The 20,566-nt window shown below is 36.8% G+C and overlaps 3 protein-coding genes across 3 annotated transcripts in view; 2 read left to right on the top strand and 1 right to left on the bottom strand.

Moving 5' to 3' along the window:
* LOC111798195 (auxin-induced protein 22D-like) overlaps nt 1-439 on the top strand; it is a 1,969-nt gene extending 1,530 nt beyond the window's left edge. The window contains exon 4 of the mRNA XM_023681200.1: nt 70-439. Coding sequence (XP_023536968.1) covers nt 70-148 — 79 coding nt within the window. The 3' untranslated portion in view covers nt 149-439. The remainder of the gene's footprint in view (nt 1-69) is intronic.
* Nucleotides 440-3,916: 3,477 nt separating this feature from the next.
* On the top strand, nt 3,917-10,843 carry LOC111798865 (mediator of RNA polymerase II transcription subunit 14-like). The gene is made up of 6 exons (XM_023682216.1): nt 3,917-4,261; nt 5,408-6,472; nt 7,210-7,307; nt 8,417-8,591; nt 8,727-9,744; nt 9,873-10,843. Exons 1-6 carry the CDS (start codon nt 4,049-4,051, stop codon nt 10,841-10,843), a joined length of 3,540 nt encoding a protein of 1,179 aa, XP_023537984.1. The 5' UTR covers nt 3,917-4,048.
* Nucleotides 10,844-12,302: 1,459 nt separating this feature from the next.
* Nucleotides 12,303-17,313, bottom strand: LOC111798217 (light-inducible protein CPRF2-like). The gene is made up of 6 exons (XM_023681231.1): nt 16,919-17,313; nt 15,508-15,595; nt 14,660-14,873; nt 13,598-13,673; nt 13,377-13,502; nt 12,303-12,804 (listed from the first exon to the last, which is right to left on the bottom strand). Exons 1-6 carry the CDS (start codon nt 17,297-17,299, stop codon nt 12,421-12,423), a joined length of 1,269 nt encoding a protein of 422 aa, XP_023536999.1. The 5' UTR covers nt 17,300-17,313; the 3' UTR covers nt 12,303-12,420.
* Between the last annotated feature and the right edge of the window lie 3,253 nt (nt 17,314-20,566).

Raw genomic sequence — 20,566 nt, 5'->3', positions numbered from 1 at the left:
GAAAAAATGTCATAACCCGACCCGATCGAACCCACGAACATCCCTAAATCTCGTTCCATAATTTTGCAGGATGTTTATGAGCTCATGCAAGAAGCTTAGGATCATGAAGGGATCAGAGGCCAAAGGATTGGGCTGTGGAGCAGTGTGAAGAAGAAGAAGAAGGATAACTGCTCTGGTTTTTGGTCATCGGAAAAGCTGTGAAACTTCATCACAGCCGCCGTGGATTTGCCGGCGGAGATCCGCCGCCGGCCGCCTCTCCGATGATCTGATCAATTTCTTAGAGAGAGGCTGATGAACAAGACCCGAAAATAATAAGGGAATTATTATTTATTATTATTTTTTTTTTGGTGATTATTCGTATTATTTTTTTTGGGGAAATTATGTTAATTAATTACCCAAAGAATTTGTATATTTTATATGATATAATCATCAATTCCAAGGGTTTTTTTTTTCCTTATAATAGAATATTTACATGTAATCTTTTGCGGGTTTAAGCGATCGGTCAAGTACGACATTTAAAAACATGCAAGTTTCGACTTTTTTAGTAGTTTCTATCCATATGGGTCAAGTACGACATTTAAAAACGTGCAAGTTTCGACTTTTTTAGTAGTTTCTATCTTTCACGGAGTTATGAATCACTGATCTACATTTTTAGTACTTTCTATTCAGATGGGTCAAGTTCGACATTTAAAAACGTGCAAGTTTCGACATTTTTAGTAGCTTCTATCCTTCACGGAATTAGGAATCACAGATATCCACAATGGTATGATATTGTCCACTTTGCGCATAAGCTCTCATGACGAGATTTAAAAACATGCAAGTTTCGACTTTTTTAGTAGTTTCTATCCTTCACAGAGGTAGGAATCATGGATATCCACAGTGATATAATATTGTCCACTTTGATCTCTATGTCGACATTTAAAAACATGCAAGTTTGACTTTTTTAGTAGTTTCTATCCTTCACGGAGTTAGGAATCACGGATCTCCACAATGGTATGATATTGTCTGTCCACTTTTAGTGGACAAAAGTTTTAATAGTTTCTATCCACAGTATGATATTGTCGTATAAGCTCTCATGGCTTTGCGTTGGGCTTCCTAAAAAAGTCTCATAACAATGGAGAGAGTATTCCTCACTTATAAACCCATCATCTTCCACTAATTAACCAATGTGGGACCCACTCCCAATAATCCTCGACACACGACCTGTTGTTGTTCGCAGTTCAGCTCCTTAAATGAGAACTAGTCTTTTCAATCCACGAAACATCCGTTGGGGTTGCAGCAAATCCGAATCCATGCATAAAGTTACCATTATAATCGAAGTGAACGAAAAAATGAAGAAAATTTTAAGGTTATGATTATAGTTCTCATTTAAGATACGAATGACAATGAAGACTGATTAATGAATTTTCGTGCAACTTTTTCGATTAAAACTCGTGTTTTAGGATCAGGTTTAGGGTTTTAAAATTCGTTAATCTAGAAAACATGGTCGATCCGATCAAACCCGAATTCACGAAATGAAATTTTTTAACACTATCGATCCGATCCAACTCAACCCGTTTGAGTTGGGTTATAAACTTATTTAAATTGGGTCGAAAAATGTCCTTAACTCATACCCTTGAACCCAATAAGTTGAGCAACTTGAATCCATACCCTTGATTCCCGCCTTGAGCCTTAGCCCGAAGGACCAACGGTTGCTGTTTGGTCTGGATAAGCAGACATGGACAAGCTCCTCGAGCGGATATGTGTTCGAAAATTTTACAACTAAAATAATTGAATTGGGGTCGAAAAATCTCCTAACTCGATCCAATCCGAACCCATGAATTCATTATCTAATAAAAATTGTATTCTCAGCAAGTAGAGCAGCCTTGAACCCATACCCTTGATTCCTGCCCCGAAGGACCAACCGTTGTTGTTTGGTCTGGATAAGCAGGCATGGACAAGCTCCTCGAGCGGATACGTGTTCGAAAATTTTACAACTAAAATAACTAAATTGGGTCGAAAAATGTCCTAATTCAATCCAATCGAACCCATGAATTCATTATCTAATAAAAATTGTTTGGGTTAAAAAAATTTAGGACTAAAATAATTGAATTGGGTCGAAAAAATGTCATAACCCGACCCGATCGAACCCACGAACATCCCTAAATCTCGTTCCATAATTTTGCAGGATGTTTATGAGCTCATGCAAGAAGCTTAGGATCATGAAGGGATCAGAGGCCAAAGGATTGGGCTGTGGAGCAGTGTGAAGAAGAAGAAGAAGGATAACTGCTCTGGTTTTTGGTCATCGGAAAAGCTGTGAAACTTCATCACAGCCGCCGTGGATTTGCCGGCGGAGATCCGCCGCCGGCCGCCTCTCCGATGATCTGATCAATTTCTTAGAGAGAGGCTGATGAACAAGACCCGAAAATAATAAGGGAATTATTATTTATTATTATTTTTTTTTTGGTGATTATTCGTATTATTTTTTTTGGGGAAATTATGTTAATTAATTACCCAAAGAATTTGTATATTTTATATGATATAATCATCAATTCCAAGGGTTTTTTTTTTCCTTATAATAGAATATTTACATGTAATCTTTTGCGGGTTTAAGCGATCGGTCAAGTACGACATTTAAAAACATGCAAGTTTCGACTTTTTTAGTAGTTTCTATCCATATGGGTCAAGTACGACATTTAAAAACGTGCAAGTTTCGACTTTTTTAGTAGTTTCTATCTTTCACGGAGTTATGAATCACTGATCTACATTTTTAGTACTTTCTATTCAGATGGGTCAAGTTCGACATTTAAAAACGTGCAAGTTTCGACATTTTTAGTAGCTTCTATCCTTCACGGAATTAGGAATCACAGATATCCACAATGGTATGATATTGTCCACTTTGCGCATAAGCTCTCATGACGAGATTTAAAAACATGCAAGTTTCGACTTTTTTAGTAGTTTCTATCCTTCACAGAGGTAGGAATCATGGATATCCACAGTGATATAATATTGTCCACTTTGATCTCTATGTCGACATTTAAAAACATGCAAGTTTGACTTTTTTAGTAGTTTCTATCCTTCACGGAGTTAGGAATCACGGATCTCCACAATGGTATGATATTGTCTGTCCACTTTTAGTGGACAAAAGTTTTAATAGTTTCTATCCACAGTATGATATTGTCGTATAAGCTCTCATGGCTTTGCGTTGGGCTTCCTAAAAAAGTCTCATAACAATGGAGAGAGTATTCCTCACTTATAAACCCATCATCTTCCACTAATTAACCAATGTGGGACCCACTCCCAATAATCCTCGACACACGACCTGTTGTTGTTCGCAGTTCAGCTCCTTAAATGAGAACTAGTCTTTTCAATCCACGAAACATCCGTTGGGGTTGCAGCAAATCCGAATCCATGCATAAAGTTACCATTATAATCGAAGTGAACGAAAAAATGAAGAAAATTTTAAGGTTATGATTATAGTTCTCATTTAAGATACGAATGACAATGAAGACTGAGGACGGATGTTGACAGATGAAAAACAAAGCTCAAGCGTGAGTGACCGAAACCTCACGAGTTTTCCACTATTGTAACTCACGAGTTATCTTTGCAACCCGAGAACTATGAAACCAATGGACCAAAAATGGTTTTAGGTTCAGAATCTCCGAACGAACCGTAAGAATAATAATGCTACTTTTAAAACGTAGTTACAACAGTAAAAATATTTATAATAATAATAATAATAATAATATATTTTTTGAAACATAGTAATTTTTTTTTAATTATTAACTTAATTAAAAAAAAATGCATGAGAAAACGTTGACCAAGAAATGCCACGTGGACAAAAAATCAAAGTGGGACCCACAACCCTGAAGAATGGAGGCGGAATCATAAAACTGAACGTTTTCCCTCCTTTCTTTTCTTTACCGATGAACTCTGCATCTCCCAGCACCTTCGTCTTCCTCAATTTCCCCTCGTCCAAACCCTAGCGCGCTCCCCATGGTTTCCGCATTATAGATCTCCTTCTTCCTCCGTCCCCACTCGTTGGGATACTGATTCGTCCGCCCTAATCATGGCGGCCGAGTTAGGGCAACAAACGGTCGAGTTCTCTGCACTTGTTTCCCTTGTTGCCGACGACTCATTCCTCTCCCTCAAAGACCTTGTCGACAACGCCAAATCATCCAAACAATCCGACGACGAGAAGAAGCGTAACATTCTCAAGTATGTCTTCAAGACTCAACAGAGGATGCTCCGCCTTTATGCCCTTGCTAAGTGGTGCCGACAGGTTTGTTTGTTTGTTATTCTTTTCATTTTTAAATTAATGCCTCTCGAATTCTCTGTGCTGCAATGTCAGTTCGAAATTGAAGATTTTTCTTTCGGAGAGTTTTGAGGTTGGTGTTGGTAGTGTCTGTCTAACTCCTGTGGTATTCACATTTAGCATTCGAGGATTAATTTTTGTTGTTTTATATTTGCTTCAATTCTCCGTAAAATGTTTTCCACATTTTGTGTGTGAAACTCTGTTATGATCGAGGCAATGACTATTATTGCTTGAAAAATCATTTTATTGTGCTCCAACCATCATGCCAAGAATTTTTACTTTCTGATCGAGCCTTAGGTTCTATGTTAATTTTCCATTTTGCACGACTGTGTGTTTTGTATCTAACTTGAATTTGGTTAAATGTTGGACTTGGTAGAGACATTTATTAACTGTGATTTAGTCTTGTCCATGGATATGGAAGTTCGGATCATGAAAGAATGGGCATTTGTTTAGCAGTTTGTATCTCACGGGAGTAGGAATGCTAGCAGAGGTCATTGGGGATTGGACGTCCCACAATCGGAACGTTATTGTTCTTAAAATTGATTTTGAAAGGCCAATGATCATGTTGATCTGGCTTTTTGGACAAGGTTCTGTAGACATTAGGGATAAGAGTTGCCTCCTTTTTATTTTTATTGACATTAGGGATGTTTAGTCGCAATTAGCTCCAAATGTTAGGCCCTTCTTTTTGTATGGTCATGCTTTTATTTCTTCCTTCCCTTTAAAAGGGGGTCATTAATAAAAGATCAAAAAAAATATTAGTGGCTCAATTTGCACTCAGTTGTGAGGTGGAGCACTTAGATGTGATGTTCTTTGATGTAGAATAGTATGTAGAATGTAGACATGAGTTGATCATCCTGGTCTTTTCCATTTTGATATTTTCTTTTTCCCCTTGATTAATTGTTAACGAATTATAGAAGTTAATAATATGGATAATGGGTGCATTTCTCTTCATTTGTAAATTAATTTTTGAGTTCAATAATATTTAGTAGGGAATTTGACCCTTCGACCTCTTAGTCAAAGGTACATGCCAATTACAATTTAGCTAAGTTCACTTTGGCTCTTCATTTTTAAATTATATTCTCCTCTTTTATTGTCTGCCTCTTGACTTGCCAGGTTCCGTTGATTCAATACTGGCAGCAACTTGCATCAACTTTGTCTAGTCATGATACATGTTTTTCACAAGCTGCAGATTCTTTATTCTTCATGCATGAAGGCCTACAGCAAGCTCGTGCACCTATTTATGATGTTCCATCTGCTACTGAAATTCTCCTTACAGGCACCTATGAACGTCTACCAAAATGTGTAGAAGATATCAGTATTCAGGGAACACTGAATGAAGACCAAGAAAAGAATGCGTTAAAAAAGTTGGAGATATTAGTACGGGCTAAGTTACTGGAAGTGTCACTTCCAAAAGAAATTTCTGAAGTGAAAGTCACTGATGGTACAGCACTGCTTCGTGTAGATGGGGAATTTAAGGTTTTAGTTACTCTGGGCTACAGAGGACACTTATCATTGTGGAGGATACTGCACTTGGAGCTGCTAGTTGGAGAGAGAAGGGGACTTGTGAAACTGGAAGAAATGCACCGTTATGCTCTTGGAGATGATTTGGAACGCAGAATGGCTGCAGCTGAAAATCCATTCACTACATTATATTCAATTTTGCATGAACTTTGCATCTCACTTGTTATGGACACTGTCTTAAAGCAAGTACATTCACTTAGACAAGGAAGATGGAGAGATGCTATTCGGTTTGAGGTCATGTCTGATGGTATTACTGGTGGCTCCACACAAGTGAACCCAGATGGAGAAACTGACTTATCTGGTCTTCGAACCCCAGGGTTGAAAATCATGTACTGGTTGGATTTTGATAAAAATACTGGTATTTCCGACCCAGGATCATGTCCCTTCATAAAAATTGAACCAGGACCAGATATGCAGATAAAGTGTATCCACAGCACGTTTGTCATAGATCCGTCAACCAACAAAGAAGCAAAGTTTTCTCTGGATCAAAGTTGCATTGATGTTGAAAAGTTGCTGTTGAGAGCTCTATGTTGTAACAAATATACTCGGCTTCTTGAAATTCAAAAAGAATTGAAGAAAAGTGTTCAAATTTGTCAAGCGGCAGATGATGTTGTTCTTCAACACCATGTTGATGAGCCTGATGTTGACCATAAAAAGGTTGCAATTTTTTTTGGTTTCGTTTCTTCATACTCCTTTGGCGTTTTACTGGGCGAGGGCCAGAAATGTTGAAAAATAAAGTTGTTCTGTCTAGTCTAGTTTACCATTCTCTTCTCCCACCGATTTATTTATGAAGGGAGCTTTGCTTGAATACCACTCCCTTTCCCATCACAGCCATCCGTACAGGATGGTATTTTGTATGTTTCCAAGTGCGGTGCAGGACTATTGATCATTGGATGAGAAAATTTAATTTGTTAAAAAGTGAGAATGATGGGATCAAGGAAGAAATGGTGAAGGGTTTGCATTCAGTTGTGTATAACGTTTTATGTTTCTGGTTTTTTGCTCTTTTACTATTTTGAGAATATTTGTATTGTTTTATTTTTCATTCGCATCTTTTATTGAGGCAAACTCAGAGGGTATATGCTTTCTTCATTGTTGGCAAAATTAATTTGCTTCATGAGTCAGTTTCATTTGGTGGTATCAGTTCTTTTTGTTATTTCTTAATTCCCGTATCCCTTATTTTATTCTATTATTTTGCTAGTGAAATAGTTTGCCCATGTGCAAATCATGGTTGTTTGCAATTAGGGGAGCGTGTAGGATTTTCAGCCTATATTCTCTTTCCTGCTGATGGTAGGAATTTGTTGTTTACTTCTTTTGTCGCATAAGTAACATGTAATGACACCTAACTACCGCTCCTTTTTCTTTACTTTTGTTATAACGTCTATTATTCTTTGCAGAAGGATAAAATTTGTGATCCTACTACATATGAGGGAGAAGAAATATTGCGGGTGCGTGCTTATGGCTCATCATTTTTCACCCTCAGAATAAATACAAGGTATCCTCCTTTTAAGATGATATTGGGTAAAAGAAAGTCGTTGCTACTGTATACTAGGAGTTGAGACAGATTTTCAATTATTTTTTATTAAAATTTCACGTCGAACCACTTTCAAATAAATTGATTTTGGTAAAGCAATATTTTAGACTTCAGTAATGGTTTGTTTTATCATTCGATAAATATCAACTCCGAAATATAAAATTTAATCACTATTTTTCATTATTTGAAATAAAAAACATGTGGGTACAAAGTACAGCAATTTTTACTTTTCCATTGATTAGAGTAACTTCCCATGTCTCCATGCATCTCCTATATTATCGGCAAATTCTAAATAGAATTTTATAATTCATGATTCATGATTCATAATTCCTTAAATTGTTTGTTTATTTTTAGTGGAATTAACGCTACCATCAATATATCTCGTTGCTAAAAAAAAAATTGCATGCATTAAGGATATATGTAGATTTACGCAATGGAATAGGTAGAACTTATAGAAAGTTGAAATTTTGTTTGACTAATAATAGTAAAAAGGAAGAATAAGTGAAATTTTAACTTGAGGTTTTTGATGTACTTGGTAAATTACATAGCTCTAATAACGTACCAAATAGAGGAAGAGAAGGTAAAAATCTATTTCCAAATTGACAGTGAAGTGTACAGAAGTCAGTTGTGTATTCATATTCTTTTTAATCTACACAAATGAACGATTATATCACTAAAGAGTTTATATTTTATTTAATATTCTTTTGTGGATGGTTATGATAATAACTGTTAAAGTATTCGAAGAGTTTGTTTGTAGAATTTCTTCTATATGAATACAGTTATATTTTATGAATTGGTTGTTAAAATTGATTGAGAATTTGATCAATTCAATATTAAATAAAATAGGAGCACAATATTTATGTGAATTAACCCCAATGTTTAAGTACTATCTAAATTGTTTAGAAAAAAAAATATAAATGTCAATTAAGTAGTACTGTAAAGTGGGATTAAATGCAAATGGTCATTTATAAGAACATAATAGTGCAAGTGTTTCTGTAGAATGTTGCCTTTTTAATATATCATAGATTTCTTTCTGCTTTTTTGTCTCTTACCCACGATTTTGTTTGCAGGAATGGCCGTTTTCTTCTTCAGTCCTCGCACAATAAACTTGCACCTGCCTCACTGACAGATTGTGAAGAAGCTTTAAATCAAGGAAGTATGACTGCAACTGATGTTTTTATAAGATTGAGAAGCCGAAGTGTGCTGCATTTATTTGCATCTATTAGTAGGTTTTTGGGCCTTGAGGTATGGTTGTATGTCTTATATTCTTTTCTAAAGAAAGAAATTCTAACCATTTTGATTGCTACTATTTATATATTCTAATGGTTATACCGAGCATGGGTTTTATGATAATAAAAATATAACTTCAAACATTTGCAGGCATATGAAAATGGTTTTTCTGCAGTTCGATTGCCAAAAAACATTTCAAATGGTTCAGCCATGTTGCTGATGGGATTTCCAGATTGTGGGAATTCATACTTTTTGCTAATGCAGCTTGACAAGGATTTCAAGCCCCAGTTTAAATTGCTGGAGGCAAGGTCAGATCCTTCTGCCAAAGCCCATGGCCTTAGTGATCAAAGCAATGTGGTCCGTGTGAAGAAAATTGACATTGATCAGATACAGATACTTGAAGACGAGCTGAACTTAAGTCTGCTTGACTGGGAAAAGCTGTTGCCCTCTTTACCAAATTCTGTCGATAACCAAACTTCTGAAAATGGTCATCTTTCTGATATTAGTCATGATGGGTCTCAGCAGATATCTGGATATCCTCCATCCAGTTTTTCATCTCTTGTTGATGACGTGTTTGAGTTGGAGAAGGGGCCTCCCCCTGTACCTACTTTCTCTGTTTCAAACGTGTCGCAATCTTTCAATTCATCTGCATCTCATTATGGTTCTCTCTCTAATATTCATAATATAAAAGGAGTTCCTTCACCCAAGTGGGAAATGGGTATGCAACCATCCCAGGGTAATAATGTTGCAAAACTATCTAATATTACCTCGCACAGCACCGGGTCCTTGTATTCATCTAGCAATTTGAAGGGTCCAGTGCCTTCCTCATCCCTGGGTTCTATTTCTTCTGGTTCCAGAAGGGGTGCTGCAAGACGACTTTCAAACTCAAAATCTGAACAGGATTTAGCTTCCCTTAGATTCCCAAAAAATCCTGCTGAGGTTAGTTCTTATACTGCATTGGACGACGAACATACAAGTATGCCAAATGATACGTCAAAGGATGGGCTGTATGCAAATAGGTCATCTCGGCTACTGTCTCCACCTCAACATGGTGGCCCTCGAATTTCTGGAAGTATAAAGCCTAATGGTTCCAGAAGTTCACCAACTGCAGCTCCAACAGGATCTTTAAGGCCTTCTGGATCTAGCTCGTCTGTTTCAACTCCCGTATGTAAGATACTTTCCCTGAGTTTCTATGGTATTGGTTGACTGCATGTAATTTAACGATTGAATCTCTGAACTTATAAAAAGTAGACGTTTAACTTTCACTTCACTAACTTTAGAGATGTATGTTTTCAGCCCAGAATCAAGATTCTTGCTCTAGTCCCGTGGATGAAAGTGGTCTGAAAAAAGATTGTTCTCGGAAGCGTGCTGCTTCTGTTATGCTCAACTTAATCCCATCACTTAAAGGTATTGATGCATATAATGGACTGTCTAAGAGAAGGAAGGTCTCAGTATCAGCTATAATTAGTCCACCCTCATCACAGTTGCTTATTTCAAAAGAAATGGTCTCCAAAACTGAATCCTGTTATGGTAACCTTATCGTTGAAGCTAATAAAGGCAGTGCACCTTCGAGTACATATGTCTCTGCTCTGCTTCATGTAATCAGGCACTGTTCAATATGTATCAAACACGCGAGACTTACTAGCCAGATGGATGCACTGGACATTCCATATGTTGAAGAAGTTGGGTTAAGAAATGCATCAACAAATATATGGTTCCGGCTTCCGTTTACCAGAGATGATTCATGGCAACATATATGCTTGCGACTTGGAAGGCCTGGGACCATGTGCTGGGATGTGAAAATACATGATCAGCACTTTAGAGATTTGTGGGAACTTCAGAAGAAAAGCAGTACAGCCCCATGGGGACCTGATGTTCGAATAGCAAATACATCTGACAAAGACTCGCACATTAGTTATGATCCAGAAGGTGTTGTTCTCAGTTATCAATCAGTAAAGGCAGATAGCATAGAAAAGTTGGTGGCAGATATAAAAAGGCTCTCCAATGCAAGAATGTTTGCCTTTGGGATGCGGAAACTGCTTGGGGTTAGAACATGTGAGAAGCCAGAAGAAAGTAATATGACCTCTTGGGAAATGTGTAAACAGAAGGTGGCTCGAACAGTCGAAGTGAGTGGAAATTCAAACGGAGATGCTAGCCAAGGAAGGTTGAGAATTGTAGCAGATAATGTCCAAAGGTCATTACATGCATGCCTTCAAGGATTGAAAGAAGGAAGTGAAATAACTGCAATCGCAGGTTCAACATCGTGACGAGCAAAAGTACACCGGTACTCATTCGTTACATCAATCAATATGCAATATTTTCACATTGCCTGAGCCTTCTCCATTTACAAGTTTTGAAGTCATCGATCGAAGAAGCGCGTAATAACGGGAAAAGGAAGTCAATCGCAGCGACAACAAAGAAATTGTGGTATAAAGTTGGCGGGACTCGTAACATCAGATTTCATTGTAGATTTGGCAACACATTGAGGTAAGTTTTGGTCTAATTTGCTGATTTAGAATTTCAGATTGATAGATGCTGCTAGTTTGAGCTGGATCCATATAAAATCATATGATATTAGGGCTTTTAATATGTTCTACTGTCAGCCTATTATAGCATTGGAAAATCATTTTTTTGGCTCTGGTTTGTAGATATCACACTAATCAGGCAACTATGTAAATTTATTCTGTTACACTTGTACACCTCCGTAGCCACTCTGCCTCAGTTGCTTCAATCCAAGTCTAGAAGATAGGTATCTTTCATGTTATAGAATGTACTCATTTTTTTAAATCTAATATCAAAGTTGTGGAAGATGCCATTAGCTCCTCCTTTTTTACAAGTTCTTATGGAAACCATTTGATTTCCTTCACTAACCCACAGATGGAATTCGAGCTGAGACCGATATTCATATGAACTTAAAACCGAGCTATGCAGGTCTTTCGACATGTTTCAATTTGTAGGCTTGTGATGGAACATCAGCTTCCAAACTCTATTCATTGTGAGAAAGCTTGGCATGGAGTAGATATCCATGCTGCTTATTCAGTTATTTGCAGCTGTAAAATCATGGACACGTCCCATGTAACAGGATCGTTAGTAGATATTGTCTTATTTAGGCTTTCCTATTTGGGTTTTCTTTCAAAGTTTTTAAAACGCATTTACTAGGGAGAGGTTTCCACACCCTTATAAGGAATACTTCGTTCTCCTCTTCAACCGATGTGGGATCTCACAATCCACTACCTTTTGGGGGCCTAACGTCTTTGCTGGCACACCACTCGGTGTCTGGCTCTAATACCATTGTAACAATCCAAGCCCACTGCTAGAAGATATTGTCCGCCTTGACCCATTATGTATTACCGTCAACCCCACGGTTATAAAATACGTCTGTTAGGAAGAAGTTTCCACACCAAGTAATGTTTCGTTCTCTCCAATCAATGTAGAAAATCACAATGATTGACATCCGACAACCTACATAACCGACATAATGATCGACCAAACATCCATAATGTTTGATACGATATTTTGAGCCATTCTTCAACAAATGTCACTGTTGGGCTTTGTATTGGACTGCATATGGGGGAGAATAGTTGCAGAGCTTTGTTTCCATATCCATGAAAGAAAATCCAGTGATCATGTCATGTGTTGAGACATCTTTTTTAAATATGACGTCATATTAATTTATTATCAAATAATTATAATATTGATGAAAGAATATAACTTAATTTTAAAAATGTGAAAAAAGTGAAGATTCGTATCTATTTAATCCATAAACTTTCAAAACGATAGTCTCTAAACTTTTAAATTTTGTAAAATTCACTAATCTATCCAACACAAATCTAGTATGCTGTATCTATTGCTCTCCATTTGCTTGGACTCTACAGATCCGCTTTTGTGGAGGCTCCAAGCTAGCCACTCGCTGCAAAGACTCCGATCTTTCGATCTTGTTCACAGACACAGCTGACAGTACCAGAGAGGACGACTCCTGCTGCCCACCGTCTACATGTGAAATGTCACCCAAGCCATTGTTGACTCCTATGTCATGTGCAACCACAGGTTTATTAGATGCAGGTTGATATAGATGGCATGAACCATCTTGCAATGGAACAGTGCCATCTGCTAACGCATCGGAAGGGCTACCGTCCAACGAAGAGATGCCGACCGAGGTAATCTCAGACATGGCATGGAACATCGGGTTACCAGTAACTCGTTTAACAGTCTCCTCAGCCATTTTTATCTGTCAGTATGGAAATAATGTTAGATGCATTTTGTGTTTAACCAAGATTACATCTTCAGCAAGTGGTAACTTTACATATACAACATTTTTCTTTTCTGAAGTGAGAGGAGGGAAAGTGCAACTGCACCAACCCACCGCTAGCATATTCCCTTTTTAGTTTTCTCCTTGAAGTTTTTAAAAATCGGTCTATTAGGGAGAGGTTTCCACACCCTTAATATTTCGTTTTCTTCCTAAATTAATGCGGGATCTCACCCCCCTTGGGGCCCAGAGTCTTCATTGGTACTCGTCGTTTCCTTCTCGAATTGACGTGGGACCCTCCAATCCCACCCCCTTTGAGGCCAGCATCCTTGCTTGCTTTATAATACTATTTATAACAGCCCAAACCCACCACTAGCACATATTATCTGTTTTGGTCTTTCCCTTTCGGGTTTTACCTTGCGTCTACTAAGGAGAGGTTTCCACACCCTTATAAAGGGTGTTTCATTCTCCTCCCCAACCGGGATCTCAAGCACGTGAGCAAAAAAGTTTCTAAGGCACTAGGAGAGCTGACTACCCGTGGATTGTCATTGTACCTTTGCTCTTAATGTCTCAATGTTAGCTTTTAGAATGCGGTTATTGACGTTGGCTTCGTTGTATTTTTGGCTTATATCGGCAAGGCGCTTCAACAAGGTCGAATTTTCAAATCTTAGTTGTGCAACCTTTGATTAAGAAAAAAAAAATGAACCAATGTATCAGTTTGGTAGATTTCAAAAGAGGTACTAAGGCACTGGACAGAGTTATACAGAATAGACACCTGAGTCTCGAGTTCGGTTAAATGTGCTTGCTTTCTTCTCCTTGATCGTCGAGCTGATTCTCTGTTCGAAAGCATTCTGAAAACAATGCCAACAACAAGGAGAGATATTTAATAAGAAATGGACTTTCGTAGTGTTATTAAGATAAAAGAAGGAAAGAGAACTCCACAAATAATTTGCACAATGTTTTAATCTCGATTGCAATTACCATGCAACTAAAACAACCACTTCATTTGTAATAACGACATGCAAATGCAAATAGATAGTCTTTTCGAACTTTTCCTCAAAGTTTTTAAAACGCGTCTAGTAGATAAAGATTTCCACATCCTAAAAAAGAATGTTTCGTTCTCCACCTCAAACGATGTGGGATCTCACAATTCTCGGGGTCAGTGTCCTCGCTCGCACTCATTCCCTTCTCTAATCGATGTGGAACCTCCCAATCCCCACCCCCTTTGAGACCCAACGTCCTTATTGGCACACCCCCTTCCGAGCTCAACCTCCACGATGACACATCGTCCAATGTCTCGCTCTAATACCATTTGTAACAGCCTAAGCCCACCGTTAACAGATATTGTCCTCTTTGGGCTAGCGTCCTCGCTCGCACTCGTTCCCTTCTCCAATCAACATAGGACCTCCCAATCCACCCTCTTTGGGACTCAGCGTCCTTGCTAGCACACCCCCTTTGGAGCTCAACCTCCTCGCTGGCACATCGCCTGGTGTCTGGCTCTGATACCATTTATAACAGTCGAAGCCCATCAATAGCAGATATTGCCCTCTTTGGACTTTCCGCCTACCCTCAAAGTTTTCAAAACGCGACTACTAGGAAGAGGTTTCCACACCATTATAAAAAATGTTTGTTCTCCTCCCCAACCGACGTAGGATCTCACAAAACACCTTTCCTGACATGAGAAATTATCAAATGCAAAAGAACACATTAGCCAGGATGGAGGAATTCATATTGCACATAGAAAGCACAATCAGATGAGAACAAAATTTATTAACACCACTATTCACACAATGCATTTGCAATAGAACACTATTCCCTAAATTAAGCAGATGGTTACCTCCTTATACGTTTTACATCAGCAGGGTCCTTACTCTCCGTTGTGTCAGTTTCTCCCTCAATCTCCTCATCATCCCACTCATCTCTTGATGATCCACTGGTAGTCGGCGAAGAACGAACCTCAGATATTTTTGGCACCATGGGCGAGAAAGTAACTCCATTTATATCCTTATCTGGTGGCCTTAATGGAGTGTTCCCAGCTCCTACTTTACAAGCTACCAAAGTGGAGAGAGAGCTAAAATATGTTAACAATATATAGTAAATAACAGTAAAAAGCAGGTAAAGCTATATACGGTAGGTGACTATATACGTAGTAACTTGAACGGTAACAGGCCAAGCTCACCGCTAGCAGATATTGTCCTCTTTGGAAAGGGCCCGAAAGGGAAAGCCCGTATAATGTCTGCTAGCGGTGGGCTTAGGTTGTTACATGAACAAAAAGGAAAGTCCAAAGAAGACAATATCCGCTAGCGGTGGGCTTAGTCTATTACATGAATCATATATATAACCCAGTGCTTTGAAAATGTGCCCAAGGAGGACAATATCATAGTGGTAGCAGATATTGTCCTCTTTGGGCTTTTCCTTTTAGGCTTTCCCTCGAAGTTTTTAAAACACGTCTACTAGGGAGAGGTTTTCACACCCTTATAACAAGTGTTTCGTTCTCCTCCCCAATCGATGTGGGATCTCACAATATTCCTCCTTGTATTTTCTCTCTCCTGTTCTATTTAGATCGAGTGTGTGCGTTGTTGTGCGATCCTAACAATACATATAAGCTCGTAAAGAAAGGCAAAAGTCTAACGACATCTCATTAGTTGTGAGAAACGAAAATATAGAGATGCAATGAATCCCAACCTTTTGGAGCTTGAATTCCAAACGTATTAGATGCTTGTGATCCACAGTCAGATGAGGTAGAAGAAGTTGGAGTCTTTGTAAAGGATCCCTGTTTATACAGAAAACAAAAGCTCACCAACTTCACCTTGAAAAAAAGCCCAAGTTTCTCTCTAGATTAACTAATGTGAAAGTAAAGCTATTACATACACCTAACAGAGAAGAACTATTAGTGTATGAGATTAACATCAAGATGACTAGGAGCCAGGCTAGAGGAGCACAAGTAGATTTAAAAGACATTGGAATTGGAGTCCAAAGGAAGCATTCAGCTAATTATATCCTAAGCTTGAAGTGGCCCTTAGTACTAACGTGTGCCAACGAGGACGCTAGGTCCTTAAAGGGGACGGATTGTGAGATCCCACATGGATGGAGAGACACTGGGTTGTGTGCCAGCGAGAACGCTAGGCCCTTTTAAAGAGAGGAACGAGTGTAGTGAGAACACTGGGTCTTGAAGGGGAATAGATTGTGAGATCTCACATCGGTTGGAGAAACACCAGGTGGTGTGCCAACGAGGACGCTAGACCCCTCTAAAGATAAAGAGGAATGAGGGCCAGCGAGAAAGCTGGGCCCCAAAAGGGAATAGATTGTGAGATCTCACATTGGTTGGAGAGACACCACGCGGTGTGCCAGCGAAGACACTAGGCCCCTTTGAAGAGAGGAATGAGTGCCAACGAAAATGTTGGGCCTCGAAGGGGAATAGATTGTGAGATCTCACATCGGTTGGAGAGACACCCAGCGGTGTACTAGCAAGGACGCTAGGCCCCGACGGAGGGTGGATTGTGAGATCCCACATCGATTGGAGAGATGAACAGTACCAGCGAGGACACTAGGCCCTGAAGCGGAGTGGATTGTGAGATCCCATATCAGTTGGAGAGACACCGGACAGTGTGCCAGCGAGAACGCTAGGCCCCTTTGAAGAAAGGAACTAGTGGAAGCGAGGACGCTGACCCTAAAGAGGAATAGATTGTAAGATCTCACATCGGTTTGAGAGACATCAAGAGGTGTGCAAGAAGACGCTACGCTCTGAAAGAGGGTGGATTGTGAGATCCCACATCATTGAAGAGAGAAACAGTACCAACGAGGACGTTGGCCCCGAAGGGAGTGGATTGCGAGATTACACATCGGTTGGAAAGGGAACGAAACCTTCTTTCTAAGAACATGGAAACCTCTCCTAGCATACACATTTAAAAAACTTTGAGGAAAAGCTCGAAAGTAAAAGCGCTAGGATACATAAACAGATATAACAACGACCAAAGAGCCCATCCAAAATGTAAAAATCATTACTCAGATTTCCACCCTAAAAATACCCTCATCAACAGAACAGAGAAAAGAAATCAATAACAAGAAGAAACAAACAAATAAGGGCAAAGTTTACCCTCTTCTTAGCAACCGCAGCACAAGCCAATTCAAGCCTGCTCTTAAGAAACGCTTGATATTCCTCCGAATCGATCGGAATATTCGGCGGTACAGCATTGGAAGAAACGCTGCTGCTATTGCCATTACTAACACCACCATGATTAGCATTATGTTTCTGCGACTGATCACAGTCAGAGCCCTTGATCTCAATCCCTTCGCCATGGTCTGCAACAGAGCAATGAGGGGAAGTTTCAGAGGCCTCTTCAAGGAAGCGCTGGAAGGCCCACTCAGACGCGCTACGGCTCATTTTCGAGCCGCCGCCGGCCGGCGGAGGTTCGGCGACCGGAAGAGACGACCAGTACTGATCAGAAATTTCACCCGCCGAAAATACCCTATCCATTTTCTCTCTCCCTCTCTCTTTCTCCAATTGTCCTCTTTCGTCTTTGTCGACTCTTTTAACTCAGATATGCAGGGTATTTTCGTCATATAAAATAAAGTCTACGTGGCATGGAGGGTATTTTCGGAATATGTATTTTTTTTTAATTTAATCCTTTAAATTTAAATTAGAACTTTAATCCATAAATTTTTATGATTTTAATTTTCTACTTTTAACATATTTTTTAAATCATAGAAAATTTAAATTTTAATTACTATTAAATATTTTCCACTAAAAATAGAGAAAAATCTAATAAATTATTTAATTTCTAATTTTTTATTTTTTAAGATTAAATTAATAAATATTGTTTTATCTTACGAGATTATTTCTCTTGTTATCTTAATTCTTATCCATATTTTTAAAAATCAACCAGTTTTTTATTACAAAATAGTGAAATGACCAAAAAGCCCCTCGCAAAAGACAATGGATAATATCATTTTGTGGGTACCAATGGAATTTCCCGAGACAATTTTGGCCAAGTGGGTCCCAGTGGTTGGCTTTCCTCTGATACGATACGCCGCCTCTATGTGGATAACCACAACGTGGGGCCCACGTTTTGAAAGTTAAAATACAATTTAAATATTTTTAAAAGTTTTTAAAATTTTTAGATCTAAGAAATTTAAATTTTTTAAGTTAAAATTTAAAATATAGTAACCTATTAAATATATTTGAAAATTTGTTGACCAATTAAATAAATTTATTTTTGATAATTAAGAATTAAATTAAATGCTTCAACTTTATTTTTTTTTTTTAAATCATTACGTTCCATCTAATTTCTACGATGTAATCTTTAAAATTTTGAAGGAAACGATCGTATGATACGTAAATGTTTGATGCTTTGTTGTTGTTCTATAATGATACAGATTTGATCTGTTACTACCCACTTCAGAGCATCATAACACGACGAAAATAAAAGAAATACATAATTAAATTGGATAAAAAGAATATTTATCGTTAAAAATAAACAAATAATAATTATTATTATTATTTAAATAATTCATAAGTCATAAGAAAATGAAAAAATATAAGACCAATTAGTGGGGAATATGGATCGACACAACTTGGAGGCCCATATTAAAATATGGCCCACATCATGTGGGCCCATATAGATCTTTCACGTCCCTCCCTAAAAATATTATGTTCCTATTCAGAAATATGACTAATCAACTCAGCTATGCTCAAATTGGTGTGTTAGTCTATTTTAAATGCATAATCTTTCAAAATGACTGATATGGAAATCAACCCAAGGAAAAGTATGGAACGGATTACTTGAATGATCAATATCAAAGGTAAAGAAAATTTGTTTCTAAACTCGTGATTCAAATAACTCTTTGATCAATACCACTTGAATGACTCTAACATGCATGTTCTAAACACAATAATTTGCAAAGAAAAACTTAGCTCTCAATAAAGGTAAAATAGAAATTTTATTTTTAATTTCAAAATTTGATGGCTCTCATCAAAGAAAATAAGGTTTTATATAGCCTTTACAGACTGATGTGATACATAACTCTCAAATTAAATGTATTGAGAAATACCCATAACCTCAATCTACGTGCGTTACAATATAACCTTAACTCCTATATTTAAAACTAGCTTAAATTATAATTAAATAGTGCTACGAATGAAATGTGTTTATTAGTCACTTAGTTTCATAAATTCAACTGAGTTTATTAAATGCAATTTAAAGTGCATTTAATTCAGCTCTTTCTTAAAGCTCAACTTTGCGCAAGGTCTCCATTGTCTTCTAGAATTTTTTTTAATGAGCTCACCATAGCTTGAATATAAGTGTATAAGGTTTGTTGGCTCTCGTCCTTGTAATTGGACCTTAAGGTATGGAAATCCATTGGTCGTGGTTCATATCAAGGACATTACAATGTTTTTAAAATAATATATATAAAGCACTCTCGAAATGCTCAAAGTTATTGTGTTGGTTGTTATTATTGTTTAGTTGTCGTAGATCCATTAAGTTCTTTAAAGAAAAGCGGTTGTAAGGAGCGGAACATCGGTCGAATCAACCGATGTTCCGAAGGGCCCATTACGAGTAAAAAGTACTATAGTTTCCATCCAATTTTTAAAGTTATATTATAATTTTATTAATTTTCAATTCAATAACTAATAATAATAATAATTTATGGTTTATTTATTTTACAATTTTGTAAATTATTATATAATTTTATTAATTTTCAATTCAATAACTAATAATAATAATAATAATTTATGGTTTATTTATTTTACAATTTTTTAAATTATTTAATAAAGCAAAATTTTATAATGAAAAAAAAAAATTGCAATTAGCTAAAAAGTCAAAAATATTTTTAATACATTAAATTATTTTAAAAATTACATTACATGTGGGACCCATTATTGGAATTAAATTGAAACCAAGTTAATTGTAAATTAAGTCAAACATAATTAATTAATTGTTTTTCTTTCCTTGTACGTTATTTGTACCAAAAATAAATAAATAATAAATATTTTCCATATGGTCAAAAGTTGAATCTTAGGATAGGGCTTCATTTTACTTAAATATCATGATATTATGATATATTATATAGTTTCCTTCTATGATAAACTCTTAATTTTTAATTAATCATATATATATATATATATATATATATATATATATATATATTTCAAATTAAATAAATAATTAAACTCATATATATCATTATTGATTTTTAAAATTTTTATTTTTAAGGATTTTTTTATTTTTTAATTAGATTATATTGGTTGTTTTATATATGGGTAGATATTTGTGATGCTCGAATAAATGTAGACTTGAGAATGTTTGCTTAATCCACCGCACCTAAATAGTGTGAAAGTTATCTTATTTATAATCAAATAAATTACGAGGATATGAAAAAAAAATAATAAATGGAAATAACAATAAATGGAAAGATATGGTAAAAAGACAAATATCTAATAAAATATCAAATATGATATAAATGGTAAACTATAATTTGAGACTATTTTTTAATGAGACTGATTGTGAGGATATGATTACTAAGAAATACTTAAAATAACTGATAGTTATTACTGATTATAACATGGAACATCTTTATTTTCGGTAGAAACTCGAAAATTATGTGGGTTTAGTTTTTTTTTTATAAAAAAAACATGCTAAAATGATCCGTATTAGATATAGAGAAATATCGAGACTATCAAAAATCGAGTTTAAATTTCAATTTTGATCTGAATTCTTTGGCAATGAGAATTACAGTCTTACTA

This window comes from Cucurbita pepo, chromosome LG07 (genome assembly GCF_002806865.2).
Source record: "Cucurbita pepo subsp. pepo cultivar mu-cu-16 chromosome LG07, ASM280686v2, whole genome shotgun sequence".
Classification (NCBI taxonomy): Eukaryota; Viridiplantae; Streptophyta; class Magnoliopsida; order Cucurbitales; family Cucurbitaceae; genus Cucurbita; species Cucurbita pepo.
This window is presented reverse-complemented; position numbering and strand designations above follow the sequence as displayed.

What these genes read in the sequence shown, in the direction of transcription:
- LOC111798865 (XM_023682216.1), top strand. Translation starts at nt 4,049, where the DNA reads ATGGCGGCCGAGTTAGGGCAACAAACGGTCGAGTTCTCTGCACTTGTT. An exon ending in TTGCTAAGTGGTGCCGACAG is followed by an intron (nt 4,262 to 5,407) that starts GTTTGTTTGTTT and finishes TTGACTTGCCAG; the next exon opens with GTTCCGTTGATTCAATACTG. An exon ending in GTAGGTTTTTGGGCCTTGAG is followed by an intron (nt 8,592 to 8,726) that starts GTATGGTTGTAT and finishes AAACATTTGCAG; the next exon opens with GCATATGAAAATGGTTTTTC.
- LOC111798217 (XM_023681231.1), bottom strand. Translation starts at nt 17,299, where the DNA reads ATGGATAGGGTATTTTCGGCGGGTGAAATTTCTGATCAGTACTGGTCG. An exon ending in TGGAATTCAAGCTCCAAAAG is followed by an intron (nt 14,874 to 15,507) that starts GTTGGGATTCAT and finishes CCACTTTGGTAG; the next exon opens with CTTGTAAAGTAGGAGCTGGG. An exon ending in GATGTAAAACGTATAAGGAG is followed by an intron (nt 13,674 to 14,659) that starts GTAACCATCTGC and finishes CATTGTTTTCAG; the next exon opens with AATGCTTTCGAACAGAGAAT.